This window comes from Acromyrmex echinatior, chromosome 1 (assembly GCF_024713525.1).
Source record: "Acromyrmex echinatior isolate Ae372 chromosome 1, ASM2471352v2, whole genome shotgun sequence".
Classification (NCBI taxonomy): domain Eukaryota; kingdom Metazoa; phylum Arthropoda; class Insecta; order Hymenoptera; family Formicidae; genus Acromyrmex; species Acromyrmex echinatior.
Genome location: NC_141852.1, coordinates 6,879,406 through 6,897,801, shown reverse-complemented (window position 1 = coordinate 6,897,801; position 18,396 = coordinate 6,879,406). Strand labels below are relative to the sequence as shown.

Genomic DNA, 18,396 nt, shown 5'->3' with positions numbered 1-18,396 from the left:
CCGAGGTTTATTCGGGGGTATATGAAGGTTTATTCGGGGGTATATCCCGTCGGATTATGATCTGAGTGAAGACGTCTGGAGGAGGAACCTCCGTTATTTTTTTGAAAAACTCTGTGGGTGGAAAGAGAATGACGAGGAAAATTATCAATACTGAATTACCTCACTTATTAAAGATCAAGAAGTAAAACAAACTAATCTACGTAGCCAAACGTAGACGACGTGGCGATAGAAAACGTGAAGTGAATGCGGAACTTGGTTGCCAAGCAGCAATGACTTTGAGATAAATTATATATTACTTCCTGTATGTTTTTTTCAATTCGTTAATTTCGTCTTTTTTACTTTTGGACAGCTCTTATTTCTCGAGTCTGTGATAGACATTCAAGTATGTACTGAAAACATATTACTAATTACATATTAATAAAAAGTTTTGATATTTTTTCTAGTAATTTATTCAGAATATTGGCTTTTATAAATCAAATATCGGAATCACAATATTTTACGAAATATTTCTACATGAATTTCTTGTATGTACATTTAAAAATAATCCTTAAGAATAATCCATAATACAACTCTGATGAAAAAAATTCTGATAATATCATACAATTTTTAAGAACATTTTTGTATTTTAAATTAAGTAGATTTCTGAAAAAAATATCTTAATCTTCTTCAGAGAGAAAAAAAATCTTAAAAATCTTATAGAATGTTTCAGAATTTTTTTCATAAGAATTTTAGAAAAAAATGTAGACTTTCTCATTACTTCTAAAGTCTAAAAATTTGTACAAAAAATTTGAGAAATTTTTTAAAAAGTTATAGGATTACAGAAATTTTAATAAATGCTAAAATTTATATAAAAATTAATAAAGAATTATTTAAAAAGTTCTAAAAAATATTCTAAAAAATTATCATCAGGGAATTATGAACTTACTTTATATCTAATATATTATGTAATGAAGTGTATGTATAAATATGTGCTGGCTTGAAATTAAATAATTCACATATTATATTAAAAGTCTAATTTAGCGAAAGTCTAATTTCGCTCACTAAATCTTAACTTACAACATTGTCTTTCAGATCTCATTTCTTCTTAAATGAATTATGTTTGTTAAATCTAGCGATCGTAAAACTATATAAGGGCGAATCCTCTAACTAAATAAATCGACTCGACTCATATTTACCCTTTTGTGGAATTTTTTATAAATTTTCATAGCTCATTTGGTATGCAGAAATCGTACTCGTCGCACTTTGTATTACGGCCTACTTTTGCTTAATTCAATGCGACAAACGAGATTACGAAATTACCATCAGAACGTCTCTATCATCTGTATACAATAAAACAATCAAATGTTACACAATACCAACGCATTAATTGTCTTAAATATGCTACTAGTTCAGAAGTATTTTTTCACGCAAGTGTTTTTCAAAACATTTTATTTCTTTTCTCTCGTCTCATAACATCTCTCATTTCTTCTCTCCATATTAGAAACCTTCGTCATAAAATTTATTGCGCGATGCCATGTGATTAGTTACGCCATTGTTACTATTAAGCCCATCATAAGTGAACAAAGTGGGATTGACGCTTTTACGGTCACAAATTATGGGGTCAGCGACAATTTATTGATGTGACGACGACATTACACAAAAGCGTCTGGCGAAGGAGGGACAGAAAAAGAAAGAAAAAGAGAGAGGGAGAGAGAGAGAGAGAGAAAGGGAGGATGGGGAGAGAGAGAGAAAGAGAGAGAAAGAGAGAGACCCCGGGCGCATAATGACAGTGAAAGGATCGTGACTTTGCCATTGGCTGCGAGGGAAACCGGCGCTATTATATGCGATTCGTGCTGGGCTCGCGATCGGCTGTTCACCTATGACAGTCGCAAAATAAGCAACTCGTATCGAAACGGAATTTCCGGAGATTAAATGTTATCCACGTGAAGTCGATTCCCCTATGAGGATTATGAAGACAAGCGTTTAATTTATGGCAATTATTCTTAGAACTCCACGTAGAATAATGGCATTATATAGACTGAGAGGATACTTTTCCTGGCATTATAAATATTCTCCTTTATCTCTAACTTTCATAAGAAAGGATAAATGGAAAAATTTCTATAGCCTTCAACATTCTATCGTGCAATTTCCTTCGCGCAATTTCCTTCCCTAACGACTCTTATATATTTCTATAAGGCTACAACGAGAAGATCGTTGACTTTTATCATCGATCTCATTGTGAGCAAAATTTGAAACTAGTATAATTTCAGCGATTTTTTATTAGTTTTCTACTCTTTATCATGCTACGGATAGGACAGAATTCGTTCTTACGATACTTTCCGTAAACAAGAGATTTTTCATTTAGATATATCTCGCGAAATAATTATAAATAATTTCAATTATGTCAACGAAATTATACTTACTTCAATCCTTAATTGAGAAAAAGTGAATACACGTGGATTTTATTGGTTCTTTATATGAAATTTGTGTTGTGTGTGTGTTCCATGTTGCGACAATTATCCGTGGTAAGAATCTTAGGTTTGTTAGTGATTAGTGCTTTCGTATCGTCCGGACATAGCGTGACCCTGAAAAAAAAAAAGGAAAAATGGCAGTCGATTACGTAATTCTATTTAGCAATTGCATCTAATAATTATGTAGTTATCTCTGCGCAATTATATAAGTAATTACGCTGTTTAATAATTAATGCAACTAATATGTATATCTATCAAATTCTATAAATGTCAGCAACTCGTTTATTGCGCCGTTCCAACTTATTTCCTTTCATCGCTGTAAAAATATTCGCGCATAATAAAAATTGCACGGGAGATAAGCTGGAGCGGCTATAAAGCCGAGAAGAAGTTATAAAGATGCGAAGTTATAAACGTGCGAAAGAATAAGAGAGATTTACAATTATTTTCTTAAGAATGTGCTAGATGTATAAGTAAAATATTTGTAAAAAATGATTGAAATTGGAAATTTCTACTTTTTGATAAAAATAATTAATATTACATATATAATGAAACAGTTCAATAAGGTTAACAGATTTAGCATTTAATAATATAATTTTATAGTAAGTTTGAATGAAAATTTTACCACATTTTATCTTTAATACACTAATTTACAAAAAATTATTTTTTTTATTTTCAACCATGTGTTTCTTATAGATTGTTCAATGCTCAAAAAACAATGCTTTAAACTAAATTTCATTAGAACGTCAGATTTTTTAAATAATCGAAGTTAATATGCAAAAATTTTTTTTGCGACATTGATATTTTTTTCTAAAAAAGTTTAAATTATCTTATTAATATTTCATCAGACATTATAAACGTATTATTCATTCTTTATAAAATGTATTTTTTTAAATGTCAATATTTTACCAAAAAAGTTGTTTAACTATGTTATGAATGATTTAAATACACACAGGGTTTTTCTATAACAGCAAATTTTCTGTCTATGACAATAAAATCATATACAATTATAATTTCTAATTTATTGTTATTGATATACATATATAGATTATAAATTTTGAAAACATTTTTTTTGAAATTTTTTTGAAGATATTCGAGATGAACAATTAAAATGAGACATTGTGTGTGTGTGTGTGTGCGTGTGTGTGTGTGTGCGTGTGTGTATTTTTATGTGTGCATATATGTAGTAGAATTTATCATGATAAATTACACTATGTATGCGTAACCATAAACTAGAAATTATATATATATGAGTTCATTATCATAGGCAGAAACTTTACTATTAAAAAAACTGTATTTAAATTCTTTATAATATAGATAAACAGTAAATTATCGAAATTAAAAAAATGCATTATATGATAAATAATACATTAATGACTTCTGATTATAATTTCAAGATAACGTTAAATTTTTTTCACAAAAAACATCAAATATTGCAAACAATCATTCTTTGCACATTAAACCTCGCAATCACTTTGGAATACAATAAAGAAAAATTTGTAATTTTTTCTTAATTCTTTCATTTTGTTAAAAAAATATGTGTAATATATCTTTAACCCTTGCATTCGAAATGTCACGTGTTCAAGAATTCTTATGACATACGATTCCGATCTTTTTTACTAGATATTACTTCTTCGACAGCAAGCCGCGAGGTAAGCAGAATTTCTTACCCATGATCAGTCTCCAAGTTTTTTACAGTCAGCATGTCGATATAAACCCGTGGCGTATGGAACAGTCTCCATGTCAGTGGGTTCCAGACTCGGGTCTCATATTTCCAGATAATTTCCACTGAGTGCGGCTTCCCGACAACGTCACCGGGCAGTACGATGGTGTGGGTACTACCAGGCTCGTAGTACTTCGAGGTTGGACTCAGCTGCATCTCTTCGGTCTTTTTACCGTTTACGCCGATCACACGTACAACGAATAACCCGACTTCTCCGCCGTGTAACAAACTTTCGTTCGTCTTTGAGATATTTATCGTCAACTTATAGTGAGCTTCTGTAATTTAGAGAAACGGTATTCCAATTATTTGAATTTTAGTTTCAGTTCATCCATAAAGATAAATGGATTGTGTGACCCGCGTTTAATTTCAGTTTTACAATAAATACTTCTCTGCCAGCTTTAAAAGGCATAGTCGATAAGTTGATTTAAATTTTGGTAGATATATATAAAGAACTTTACTAGTCTTTACTAGTCATATGGAAAAATCAATTAATCAAATTGATTGAAACTGTAATATTTATTTTGTAACTTATAAAATGTTGATTGAAAGTTTCTAGACACAATCAAATAAAAAATGGACAGATTTTGCTGTAGCACCATTTGAAAGTTGCTATTTTGGATCTAATCGATACTGAAAAATATTTTTAGCTACAATACACATTTTGTTTTTGCATATGAGTAATGCAGAGTCCTTTAAATCTGCAAAAATAAGTAAAAAATAAATTCAACTTCTACGAGATAGTAAAAATTCGTTGTTTATGCTTTCACAAGTATGTAAGAATTTTTTCAGATTTTTGCAGTTTAGAACAGTGGAGTTATCTGGAATAGAGTTGTGCTTAAATAATTAAAATTATCTAGATAAAGAAATAAATTACATATAAGATAAAGATGACTTGCTAACATTTATTTTATCTAAAATAAAAATGAAGATAATACACATTTTAATAATGTAGATTAAAAGAAGATAAAACAATTTTAAATATTTGTATTAGATAAAAATATCTAATCTAGAAAATTATCTAGAGAATCATTTATATTAAATAATTTTATCTAGATAACGGTAAATACTGATCTAACACAATGTAAAAATCTACACTGAAGCTAGTATGCCCGATGAATACAAAAATTTGTAATTGAGCTCCAAATTGTATTTATTCAGAATTTTTACATAAAAAAAAATCATATATTCATTTCAAATTTTGAATTTTCAAAAAATATTTATTCACAAAAAAATTATGAATATTTAACGAGTATTCATATTCATTCAAACAAAATATAAACTAAAAAAGAAAGCTCTAATAAGCAATCGTTACTTCTTAACTATACCAGTATTTTGATGACTTTAAGTAAAAAAAATGAACTTTATTTATTTTTGTCATGTAATATTCAAATTTTATAAAAGAAACTTAGAAATTTTGAAAAATATTTTAGAAAGATATACATTTTTTGTTTATAAATTTATCTATTTGATAGAGCGCCATATATATTATATTTCTATATAATTCCGGTTACATGATAGTAATGTTATAAATATTTTATAGGATATCTTGGGCGTGATGTTTATTATGATCTGTGGACATTAAATTTCAATATATATTATTTATTCTCAATAGAAATGTCTTTGTTTAATCTATAGGTTAAACAAGGATGCTCATCGTACAAGTCACGGTTTAAGAGCACGGTGTAATCGTAGCCATTGTTTTTATAGGTTTTTGTTTTCTCTTGTAAGATTCGTAAAGTAACTTGTAAGTCTTCGTAATCATATTAAAAAAATATTCAAATGGAATGAACAAATATTTATTCGTTTCTTGACGAATAAAAAAGAAATGTATTTGAATGAGTATTTTCATTAATTTTTTATTCATTTATTCGAATATTAGGTGTATTCATCGGACACACTAACTGAAGTTCAATGAGTGTGCTGTATGTCCATAACTTTTTGGTTCTTCCGTGAATGAGTGAGTGTTATTTTTTAGTTCTCTTCCATGTTATATCCATTTCATGCAGCATGAAAGAAAACTAAAAAATCGTGGTCATAGTACGAAAGAGAATCACGGAAAAGAATCAAAATATATTTTACTGACGGAAGATGTAAAATTTAACATAGATAGAGGCCGATAAAAGGGTACAAATGAATTGTTACTAACTACAGAATGGTTTATCCGATCCGGTCATCAGATACACAGATGCGTGATAATTTCCAGGCTGAGCGTCCAGTCCGAATCTAGGACAATATTGGTTTACGCAGTCGAAACAACTGCCCTCTTGGAATTTGTCCCACGAGCTGCAGGGCACGGCTAAGAATGGGCACGGTGTATTTATGCTTTCAATGAAGTACTCGTAGCTACGGATATGATTGCATCCTAGAAATCTTTTAATGCCTGAAAAAAGAAGTGTTTTAGGTTTGAATTTGGATATATAATTTTTGGCAAATATATAAGTCGAATATTCTTTTCTCTTAAAGGATACAACGATGATTAAATAAAAAATCGATTTCTTTTATATTATCTAAAAGTTCAACTATTAAAGCATATATGTATTTAAACTTTTATTTAGAACTTCAAAGAACTAAGGAAATTATAAAATAATATTTTCGATAAAGTATATTTTCGAGTTTAAGACATGAAGAAAATGGTTTGATTTCTGTCCTATAAATCAAGTTAAGAAGAAAATGCGTATTTGATTTCGAAATTGTCAGAAAGAAAAAAAACTTGGTAGAAAAAAGGTACATGTGTTAATATTAAATTTAGTAAATAATTTCATAAAGTGTCACTATGGTTCTGCTATGCATACAAACTGACCTTAAATGATCGCTATTTTGTTAAAAATTATTAAAACTGCTATAACAACATAATTATTAAAATTCTACATAAATATTATTTCAGATGTCTAAAAGAGAACCTTGATAATCATTAAAAGTATGAAGTATTATATATTATTAATATTTTTATATTCTTTTATTTTAATATAAAAGCGTATTTCGAATTGTGATTAAATGAATCAGGAACTTACCACGAATGAAACTGCCGCGTTCCAAAGTAATGGAATTCAGCACACCCTCGTTACAGCCAGGCTGATTGCGACCGCTGTTCGGATAGAAATCAATGTGACCAACGGGTTGGCTAATGCCTAGGCCACCGCTAATAAAGAGATCACAATCGGTATGAATGGCTGTCACGAAGTTTGCGTCCGTTGGATCAAGCCGGACCATCGGATGTGTATTGCTAAAGTGCGGTTCCGCCGGATCAAGACCTTGAGGAGAGAAATTGTAACGTAACAAGTGTTAGCGTAAATCGTATTTCGTCAACCGAAATTGGCAACCGAAATCGGCGCACGAGTTTGGCAGGGACCACGCAAATACGATGCGTCGTCAGTGGAATAAATTTGTAGTAAAGAGAACGAATTCTGCATTGAAATTGGACGTTAACTGATAAAGAATTGTTGATTCTTCTAGAGATTTATCGTATTTTTTTCTTTAGTTTATGTGTGATCTAAATTTTGGCGAATATACACACATATTGTATATGTGTATAAAAATATATAAATATACAAATATAATATATATTATTATGTTAAATATTTATAATTAAACTATCTATATATATATAATTGTTTATAATTGTAATATATAATTACTTACTTATATATATTTGTATGTATATGTATGTAAATAATATAGATATATAAACTTTAATAACAACTTATAATAACTGAAGAAGTTCTTTAATAACTATTTTCAATTATTTTTTACTATTTTTAATAAATTCAAAAAATGCTGAAAATTATTAATGTACTTTAATAGTAGTTACGACAATATTTACATCGCAATAAGAATTGTGAATTAATGTTTTCATGTATGTCGAAGAAATTAAATTTTGGAGATGATACGAGCTACAGCATTTATTTTTAATGCAGGTATATCGTTCTATGATCTTAATGAATGTTTAATGAATGTCTTTTGTTCGATTCATAAAGCACACATGGTTCAGTTCCTGTCACGTAAGGATTACTGAAAGTTCTATCGTAATACTGTAATATATTACGCAAAAATGAAAGTTATTTTGCGATTTGTAGAGACAAAACATTAACCGTTCAGTCTCTTTACTAAGATAAATTTCGTTGCGATGATTTACCTTCGTAAACGTTCTTGCATCATGGCGCATAGCATAATTTTTGTTTCCCTGGACAAAATTTACAGATGGCATGCAGGAAACTCGGAATATTTTGCGTAGAAAAGATTTATTACAACGATGATTGATGGCGAACGATTTACATTTCAATATTAAGCCAGAACAGGATAGCAATATGAATGCATCAATAGTAAGAGAAGCGTCATTTACGGTTAAAACCAGATGTTGAAATAATACATCTATATGTATTTTAAATAAAGGAAAGTTTCAACTTTCACTTTTTCGACCGTTAGGGGATTTTATGATTCTATTTTCTTATTTTTCTTCACGAAAACTGAAAATTATCATAATATTGATGTTACACTCAAAGATAAATTGGTCGATATATTACAAAAAGAATAAAATTTTTATTTACGAAATTATTTCCAGTTATGCTTCAATCATTTAATTAATTCAGACAGTTGTTGAGTCCAATTTTTTAAATTAATTTTTAAATGTTTGAATTAATAATAATTGATTGATTTCGTAATGGTGTAATAAAGATTTTATTAACTTTATTTCACACACAGATTATATACCATTTTTTTCTTAAGTGCAATATCATTATTATGATGATTTTTGATCTCCATGAAGGAAAATAAATATATATAAAAAAAATGAAATAAAATAAAATAATTCTCAAATGACGGCAAAAAAAGTTGCATCCTCCTTAATATCTCACATACATACATTACTTTCGAATTTGCAACACGATCAAACTGAAATAATAATAATCCTCCAAATTAAATTAGACTTGACTTGCTACTATCTTGAAGTCTGTGAAGAACTTATTGCGAAATTTCGGATTTGCATTTCGCTTCGATAATTTTCCTCAGAACGCACTCTTTCACGCCTATGATTGATGATATCCCATTATCTTTCTCGTCCTTATTCGGGAACGAGGCCTATTCTCCTGCTATCCTGCCACTTCTTGGGACAACGTGCTCTCTTATTCTGGTTGTTTACCGCAATCTCGGACTCGGTCTTTGGAATGCAGTCTCTGGACGGGTCCAGGAATGACGTTTCCCTTTCGCATCTTCGACGCATGTCTTGTCTCGTCGGCTGTCCTCGTGGAACCAAGACATCCTCCTCATTAGGGGATATCCTGCCTCGTGGTCGCGCCGAGGCGGAGAGAGGGCGTCGATTCGCCTACCCTCGGCGAATTCTGCGGGTCGCTTCGCAGCCATTGACGATATAGGCCCCGCCGTCGCCCTTTAACACACTTTGCATCTTCTTCTGTTATCCTGGTAGTTCCCGATGGGATCGATAGCTTACGTAACGACCAAACCCATCCACCTCCGATCGGGTGCGTTCGATCTCATCGATACTGGCGGGGGAGGGAGATAGAAATTTTGCAAAGCTGTCTTTTATACGTACAAACTCGCTTTCGTACGCGTCTAATCGATTTATCGTTGGTATTGCAAATTACATAATAACAGTACGATTTACAAAACAAGAAAGAATGGAGTATTATTTTAAAAAGTGTGTAATAAAAATTAAATCTAGATGTGTCAAAATTTTGGTGAAATAATGTAAATCGAATGTTAATATGACTAAACGTTTAGTTTACTTTTCTAATGATTATCAAACGATTGATTACGACTATTACGTTTAGAAATATTTACTATACATTGCTAAACAAAATACATTTGCTCTTACTATTTTTTTTTTTTTAGTATATCCCTACACAATGATTATATCTTTTAATGTTATATGATTTTTAATTTCCGCATGTCGCGATACAGCGAATTACAAACCGTCATCATGCTCAAATGATACTTATTTATTCGCTGTCTTACGATACTGCACATTATATAAATTCCCCGATGGCACAGGAAAATATAATGAAAGTAACATAATTTTACAGTCGTTACATTCACTGTAATGACGATTGTTTCGTATTTGCTTGTTGTAACGAGAAGAATCGTTGAGTCTTAGCTCATTATGTTTGAAAAAAATGTTACTAATCATTTAAATTATAAGTTCGTGAAATGGAAATTCTGATGGAAAGTTGAAGATTCCGATGGTAAGTTTTAGATATTAAAATATATGTGCATGATGAATAATCAGACGAATAAAACGAATTTTGATTATATCAAGTAGAATTCTGGTTTTATCTTAATTGAATTTTTAATTATTTTAATTAGAATGTTTGATAAATATAAATATATATATATATATTTGTTTTGTTCTTTTTGGTTGAATTTATCAGAATTTTAATTAATGAATATTCTTTTTCCAGTGTAAGAATAATGAAGTTACAGAGTTGAAAAATTAAATTTAACTTGTTTTATGTATTCCAAACAGTCAAATTTTTGTGTTAATTTAACACAAGATGAGTACGCGTTAGAAAATAATATAAATATGTAAAAGTTAACATAATAAGATTAATACAAAAATTTTACGTTTTAACACAACTTAAAAACAAATTGTAAAACATTTCTTTAGTAAAATTTATATTTATAATATATTAAATTATATACATTTTTTATTTATTTATCTCAGAAATTAAACTACACTATTTTTATATACACTATACTTGTTCACTTATTCAAAAATTGTGTTATTTTAGAAACATAATATTTTAATTAAAAAAATATTAAGTAATAATTTAACACAAAGTATTAACATAATCATATTATGTTAAATTAACATCCGAAAATTAAAAATTCACAATAACAATTGTAATAAAAACCAATTTTAACCTAGTTCAAAATGTTTCTACTATGTTTACTGTTCGAGAAAGTATCTGACTTTTGTTATTAATAATTTTATTATTAAAATAATTTTTTATTCCAATTTTTACACGGTTAATAACGCTTTAAGAATGACGTTGAATCTTTTCGAGCAAGACGTTTCTGCGGCGACTGCTATCCTGATCATCTACGATTCAATCGGCTATCTTCGTAATGCTCCGAGCTGTTTGTGACTGTGGGAGGGGACAAGCGACCCACTTGATACAATGACCAATTTTAAGTAGAAAAAATGAGGAAGAGGAAAAAAGCACCGTATCGATCTGCACCTTTATTCTTTCACATATGACTTCATTCCGTGTTTTTCCTTTCTCCTTTTGCGTTTTCCTTTTGCAATCACTTCTTCAATCTTACATAAAGAGGGTTTTTACGCTCCCTTCTTGTAATCGCTTCTTGAACTTCTTATAAAGAAGTTTGGTTTTCTTATTGCGTAACATAATCTTCGGAGAACTAATCAGTTTACATTCTTGCTTATTTATCCACATTGTATAAAAACTTGCTTGCTAATTATTGTGCTATGTCGACTATGTTATATTGCGCTATTTGAAAATAGATAATATATCGTGATATGGTTGCATGGGTAATATATCGCTCTCTTATTAAGTTAAAGATGATAATTTAAAAAAAATTAAATTCTTCAGAAAAGAAGAAAAATATTTTTCAACTTAAGGGCTACATCTAGTTACAAAATAAAAAAAAAAACAAATTTTCGTGAATTTCTTTTTGGAAAGATGTATGTATAATTTTGTATAAAAGATTTTGTATTTGAAAGAACCTTTCTTGACAGTCTTCATATTTTTTTTTACACAAAAATATATATTTATCTATAATTCTATATTCTAGTTAACAAAGTTATAAGAAATATTTGGGAAGTTGATTTTTAAAAAGTATTTTACGATGAACAGTGCTGCTCGAAACCAGATTATTAGAGATCAAAAATTCAAAAAAATTGAGTTTATCTAGTTTTTAATCGATTAATATTTCAACAAATTGGATTCCTACCAAATGGCGGTTGTTTAATGTTAAGATGCCGATTTTCATTTAAAAACGGATATTTTTTTAGTCCATAAAATAAAAAGTATACATTGAATATAAAAACCCTTCGATTAAAGATTTTGATATTTAAAAAAATACACAAAGTGTGTGTGTGTGTGTGTGTGTGTGTGTGTGTGTGTGTGTTAGAGATAAATTAGTGCAGTGATTTTTGAAAAATTGATTTGTTCAAAATTTTTAACTAGACGTAACCCATTAATAGAAAATTGTTGACTATAGTCTAACTAATTCATGATAATAAGACGAAAATCATTTCGTCCAATTTCCTGAATTCCTTGTGTTATATTGTTAAATCTAATCAAATTTAACCTAATATGAGTCGCCACTGCTCTTACTAAATATATCCTTATTTTTTACTAAAACGATTAAATTTGACACTGTATAATGTTAAATTGACCCTGTATAGTGTCAAATATAACCATTGTTTTAATAAAAAATAATGATATGATTGAGTAGGAGCAGTGACGACTCACATTAAGTTAATTTGACACTATAGATTTAACAGTATACTTCTAAAGTAAGGAAACACCAATTGCATTTTATAATACATATACAAAATTTATATCAATAATTGTTCATTTAACTTTACCTGTAATTCGAGCTAGTGTATAGTTGTATCGAACGCGTAAATGGAATCCGACGTAACCGCAAGTGTGAGCGCCTAGACTGTGGCCGATGCAATGCATCTTCGAAGGTAGTAATTCCGTGATTTCGATTAGTAGTGCTGCCATACGAGCTGTCATGGCACCCACTAGCCGTGTGTTCGCCACCGCTTGTGTGTAGGGTGGTCCAGCACCGGCAAGCCAATTGACGATCACAACGTTGCAATCCTCCCGCAACAGCAACTCCTTCATCACTCTCTGGCAAAATGTTTACATGAATGAAGAGTTTGATAGCAGTATAATCGTATATTTTATAGATGATTAATAGAGTTCTGTATGAATAATAAATCGTGGACTTTATAAAGTGGACTTTATAAAGTAAAATATAAATGAGAGAATATTTGAAGCACAAATAAGTAAAAGAGCATTAAATATAGTCAAGGCTGAATCTAATAATCAGAAAACATGATAGTGTCTCAGTTAATATTTCTAAATTCCAAATACATCTTAAAGCTGAAAAATCATTATAGCTATATTGAATCATGACATCAGAAGTGAAAAATGGTAATTTTTGTCACGATTGAACATGGCTGTGGTGACTACTCAAGAATCTGATTACATAATTATTCTTTTTTGAAAGATATTTATGAAATATCGATTTTTCAAAAAAAAAAAAAAAAAATTGTGAGAGACACTCACCAAGACCCAAGTTTTGTCACCGTTGTCCAAAAATCCGTGGATAATGAAATACAAATTATTTTTCTTGTTCAAGGGCGATTTCCGGATTGTTGAATTTCCATCGATCTTTAATTCATAAGGTTTTCCGGTCTGTTCGCGTGTATAAAGGATGTAATGAGGATTGATACTGTCTGGTCTTGCGGGAAATGTGGACACCGGTCGATCCTCTCCAGACCAGGGTGGTCCAATGTAAAAGCATCCGAACGGCTCGTAACATCGCCACATATACCATTCTAATTAATAAAAAGTTGTTTTTACTTCTTTAGTATTTAACAACAATGAAAATACAACGATGATTTAAAGGAGGGTATGTACAAATCTGAGTCCAATTTTGGCTCAGAACGGACACATTAAAAATCTATTTATCATGAAGGTCCATAAAAAAAACTCATTTTATTCAAGAAAGCTTGTAAAAATTTTCAAAAGTCATAAAATAAGTTGTTTTAACGCTTTGCAAAAAAAAAATTATTTTGTTTCTAATGATGCGTTTAGATATTTTATTCTGACACATGTTGACATAAAATGTCTCATAAATATTTCATAAACTATTAATTTTTTGATAATCGTACTTTAATAATTTTATAAACAGAATAATAAAGTGAATTAATTAGTATAAAAAAACACAGTTGTTTATTTATGAAAAATTTTGCCTAAATTTTTTTTAAGCAACTATGTGTTTTTTTTGTACTAATTGATTTATCTTATTAGTCTGTTCTTAAAAGTATTAAGGAGGTATTCTCGCTTATCGTTTTTTACAGAGAAAAATGATTGATTAAATTAACAGGAATTTTGGTGGAAAATGAACGATCCAAAACTTTGATTAAACCACATTATTTTTTGATAAATCTATTAGAATTCTAGTTGAGATAACTAACATTCAGAATTTTCTTTAAATTATTAGAATTCTAAATTTACTAGAATTCTAGTAATACTTTAATTTAATGCAAAATAAAGGAATCATACAGTAAAAAATTCATATAATTTTATTTAAAAAGTAGAAGTGACCTTCATATCTTTTTGATGCATTCACTTAAAACGAAAAAAGAATACCCAGTGAGAAATGATAATAAAATCAATTTGACGTCGATTTAATGATTTCGTCATCGATTCGACGTCGATTCCATTATCATTTCTTACTGAATATGGACGAAATCCATAGTTCGTTCTTAATTTCAAGACAATCTCAAGCAATGTCTTAAGATGCTAATATGGTTCTCTGATTGATCTTAATTTCATGACATTTCAAGCATTATAGCTTAAGACCATCTTGAATCTTGAGTAACGTCTATTAATTCCGCCCTATATATGTGATCAATATACATCCCCTTTGAAACCACGCACGCGCGCGTTCTATTTTTGTCTAAAATATTTTTTTTCTAAAATAAAAAAAAATATTATAGTTATTGGGGATAGGACATTAAAATGGTCTATTATATATTATATTATATAAAGTTTTGACTCAGTGTCAATTGCAAATATTTTGACATGCATATCTAACTGGTTTATTCGCTGTCCTTTACTAACATAGTATCAACCGTTTCGAGAGACCAACATTAATGGGATTACTTTTCAGGGGTTATCAACGCACTCATATCTCCGCACGCAGTTCTATCAGTTCCTCGAAGACCCTGGTGATGTTTTGTCTCCGCGTTGGAGATCAGTGATTAGCGATAAGGGTAATATACGATTGCACGTGACCGTACACTAATTCTCACTTTATTATAATTTTTTTTCGACCTTTGGATATTTTCTTAACATTCAATCAGTATTCGTGAACCCGGAGATATTTCCAATTACGCCAAATATTGTGAAAAATTGTTTTAACAAATGTTTTTTACAAACTTATTTAATTTTAAATAATCTTATTCCTTATAATTTTAAATTATATAATCTTATTTCTTATAAATTTAAGTTGCACAATCTTATTCCTCACATTATAACCTTCAAAATAAAAAAAATCGTTCAATTATGTTAATGTTAAGCACAAAGATATTAATTAACTAGTGTTGTTTCCATTAGATATTAAATTTTTCAACGCTTGTAAAGATATAGGTAAATTAGGGATTAAATAAAAAGAATATTTAAATAATAAAAATGTTTCTAAAATTAATGAGTTTCATTTTATTAGCCTTTGAAAAATAAGAATCCAGCAAACCCACAGTTAGAACATGTAATATTTTTTCATGACGATACTTAAGAGGATCCTAAAGCCGTTTGTGTTACCAACTAAATTATATAATTTTTGTATAACAAATACTTTTTTTCTCTTTTACAGATTCAAAAATCTTTTATTCCAGGGTTAAAGTTTACGCATTAATTCGTGTTTGTGAGGTAGAGTTTATGCTGAGAACGATCAAAAATTTCGAAATCGATATATGTTTTTTCTTAGTGTCTCAAGCTGTCAAAGTTCGTGACAACGTTTGTTTGATACAGAAGTTTCGTAATCTGTACTTACAAAATAGTAATCCACAAACACGTTTGCACGAACAAATAACATCGAATTCTTAGAATTAGACTTAGACACTTTATTGCGACGAATTTATTATATGAAAATTGACACGAACGTGCGACTGAGTGTATCATAGGTTGAAATATTGGTGTGGTAGTATATAAGACTATAAGAGGGTCCGCACAAAAAAGGAACAGAGAATAGAAAAGAGAGAATAAGAATTTTAACCTATCAGAAATCCAAAAGGATAGTACAAAAATAACTTAAGCATTTTAAGGAAACAATAAATCATTAGAGGATGAACAACGTTTGGGTTGTCCATTTGTTATTGAAGGATAAACTACAATATATGTGCTATAAATCCACGAAAAAAATATGTAAACGTTACGAATAAAATTACTTTTCAAAAAAGTTCAAAGTGTTTAAATTTTTATCTAAAAATCCGCACAAACTTTTTTCGATACTCAACACAAAGAAGCAGCAAACACAGGTTATTGTTTTACATTCTCCTTCTTATATTCTTACTTTTTCACGGAGTATTTCAACCTACAGAGAAATTATTTTGAAAATAAAACAAGATTATAGTAAATTTTTCGAAATTGACACTTACGGTCGTCGAAATCAAATTTGTTCTCCACCTCCACCGGCGACAAAGTTGTAGTATTCTGAGCTACACTAATATTCCCTTCCTTTTCGGGCAAGGTAGACATCATTTGGGCTGTGTATGCCAACATTATCATCTCGTTAAGGAAAGACATGTTGGAATATTTTTTGTACTAACAGATATTCATACAATCTTCACGTTGATGTATGTATATAACTTACACTTTTTACAATATCGAGTTCTTTCGTATTACGATAATTTGATCGTATCATACATATTGTTGCACCAAATACTAAAATAATATTGCAACATTAGGCGTCTTCATAAAAACAAGTAGAAACCTTTGCACTGTTATTTATTTGTCGAGTAAATTATGTTATCACAGTGTTCTGATGTTAACTTCATGCGTTAACTTCCAATGAAAATAAATTATAGACGATACGTGAAGAATCTCTTTCTTTATTACTTCACTTTTTTTAATGTTAAAATTTGAACCTTATCACTTCACTTTCTCTCGAAAGTTAAAATTTGAATCTTCAGAACTTTCGTGGTCAGTCGAAGATGGACACTTCGCTTTAAATACTACAGAAATATGTTGCGACGTCCTTGGCGTCGATTCTACGAAGATCTCGTGAGTTCTAAATGTCTGTCTCGCCGACGGGGCAATTCATCAGTGCCAGCCACTATGTAAGCCGGATGATAAGAAGTAATAATAATGAAAAAATCGATTGACGCAAAGCGCCAATGATAGCACTCGTGTCGGTGGCTGTCTCGATATTGAGCGTTCGTTTCCAAATAAATGAAATTTTAATAGTGCGCGCATTCAGTCGCGCGGCACACTAATTGACTGTGATATTTCAAGTCATTAGTGTTTTCTCGATTCTTCTGGAAATTCTTAATTTTTATATTTAAGCAATTTTCTATTTTTAAATCTATAAAATTATCACTTTTTCATGTAGTTTCGATTTTTTTTAATGATCTTTAATTTATGTAGTTTTAAACTTTCAAAAAAAAAACACAATTTTCAAATCACACTTATTGCTGTGAACAATTCCCTTTTCGATCGATCGCTAAAAATTTTCTATCATCCGACAGATTGATTACGTGAAGAGAAGAATCGGTTAGCGATGACACGGTCACGGTCAAGCGTCGTCGATGAACTGCAGTCCACTGATCGGCCATGTACTAATCACTCAAATTTCTGCTGACCCAACTGAACATCATATGTTTTCGTTTCACCCCACTCCTCGAAGAGTTCAACTGGGAGCTTCTCTTTCTCCGAGCGGTCCGGTTTCAAAATGGAAAGATGAGACAAAGATTACTATATTATTTTAAGATTCTTTTTCTTACAAAAGTAGAATCACTCATTTTGACAGTGAGGTGACATTGTAACATATTGTATTATATTTGAATGAAAAACAAATTTTGGGATTGCTTATATCAAACACATAAAAAGTAATTATGTTTTTTTATATTATTAAAGAGAAATTTTTGGAATTGATTTGTAAAAACTAAATATAAAAAATTTTAGTTTAAAGATAATCAACAATTTAGGTTATGGAAGTTACTTATGTTTCAAGTTTATTTTTAATAATTTTATCGATATTCTATTATGGTCTGTTCATTCGATACAATTATCTTCTTTACTCTTTGCTTTTTGTCCTCTTCCTTTGTCGATAATTTTATTGTTAATTAAGTTTTCTTGTCTTATTTAGAAAAAATATATTTCCTAAATGTTACATTTGAGGTAGATTACATTTAAAGTATTTCTAAAATAAAAGATGGTAGTATTGTATAAAAAAAGATGATTTTATCTCTTGGAAGTTATATTATTAATTCAGATTTCAGATCGTTTTTGG

The 18,396-nt window shown here is 29.7% G+C and overlaps 1 protein-coding gene across 2 annotated transcripts; it reads right to left on the bottom strand.

The window, feature by feature from the left end:
- Window positions 1–23: 23 nt before the first annotated feature.
- Window positions 24–17,635, bottom strand: LOC105143858 (pancreatic lipase-related protein 2). 2 transcript variants are annotated; one of them, XM_011052392.2, is made up of 8 exons: window positions 16,544–17,635; window positions 13,446–13,717; window positions 12,734–13,004; window positions 7,182–7,421; window positions 6,317–6,550; window positions 4,118–4,445; window positions 2,403–2,564; window positions 24–111 (listed from the first exon to the last, which is right to left on the bottom strand). In XM_011052392.2, the coding sequence occupies exons 1-7, from the start codon at window positions 16,689–16,691 to the stop codon at window positions 2,453–2,455; spliced, it is 1,605 nt and encodes a 534-aa protein (XP_011050694.1). In that variant the 5' UTR covers window positions 16,692–17,635; the 3' UTR covers window positions 24–111; window positions 2,403–2,452. The 2 variants fall into 2 exon arrangements, with proteins under 2 accessions (XP_011050694.1, XP_011050693.1); XM_011052391.2 differs by lacking the exon at window positions 24–111 and adding an exon at window positions 426–1,319.
- Window positions 17,636–18,396: the final 761 nt, after the last annotated feature.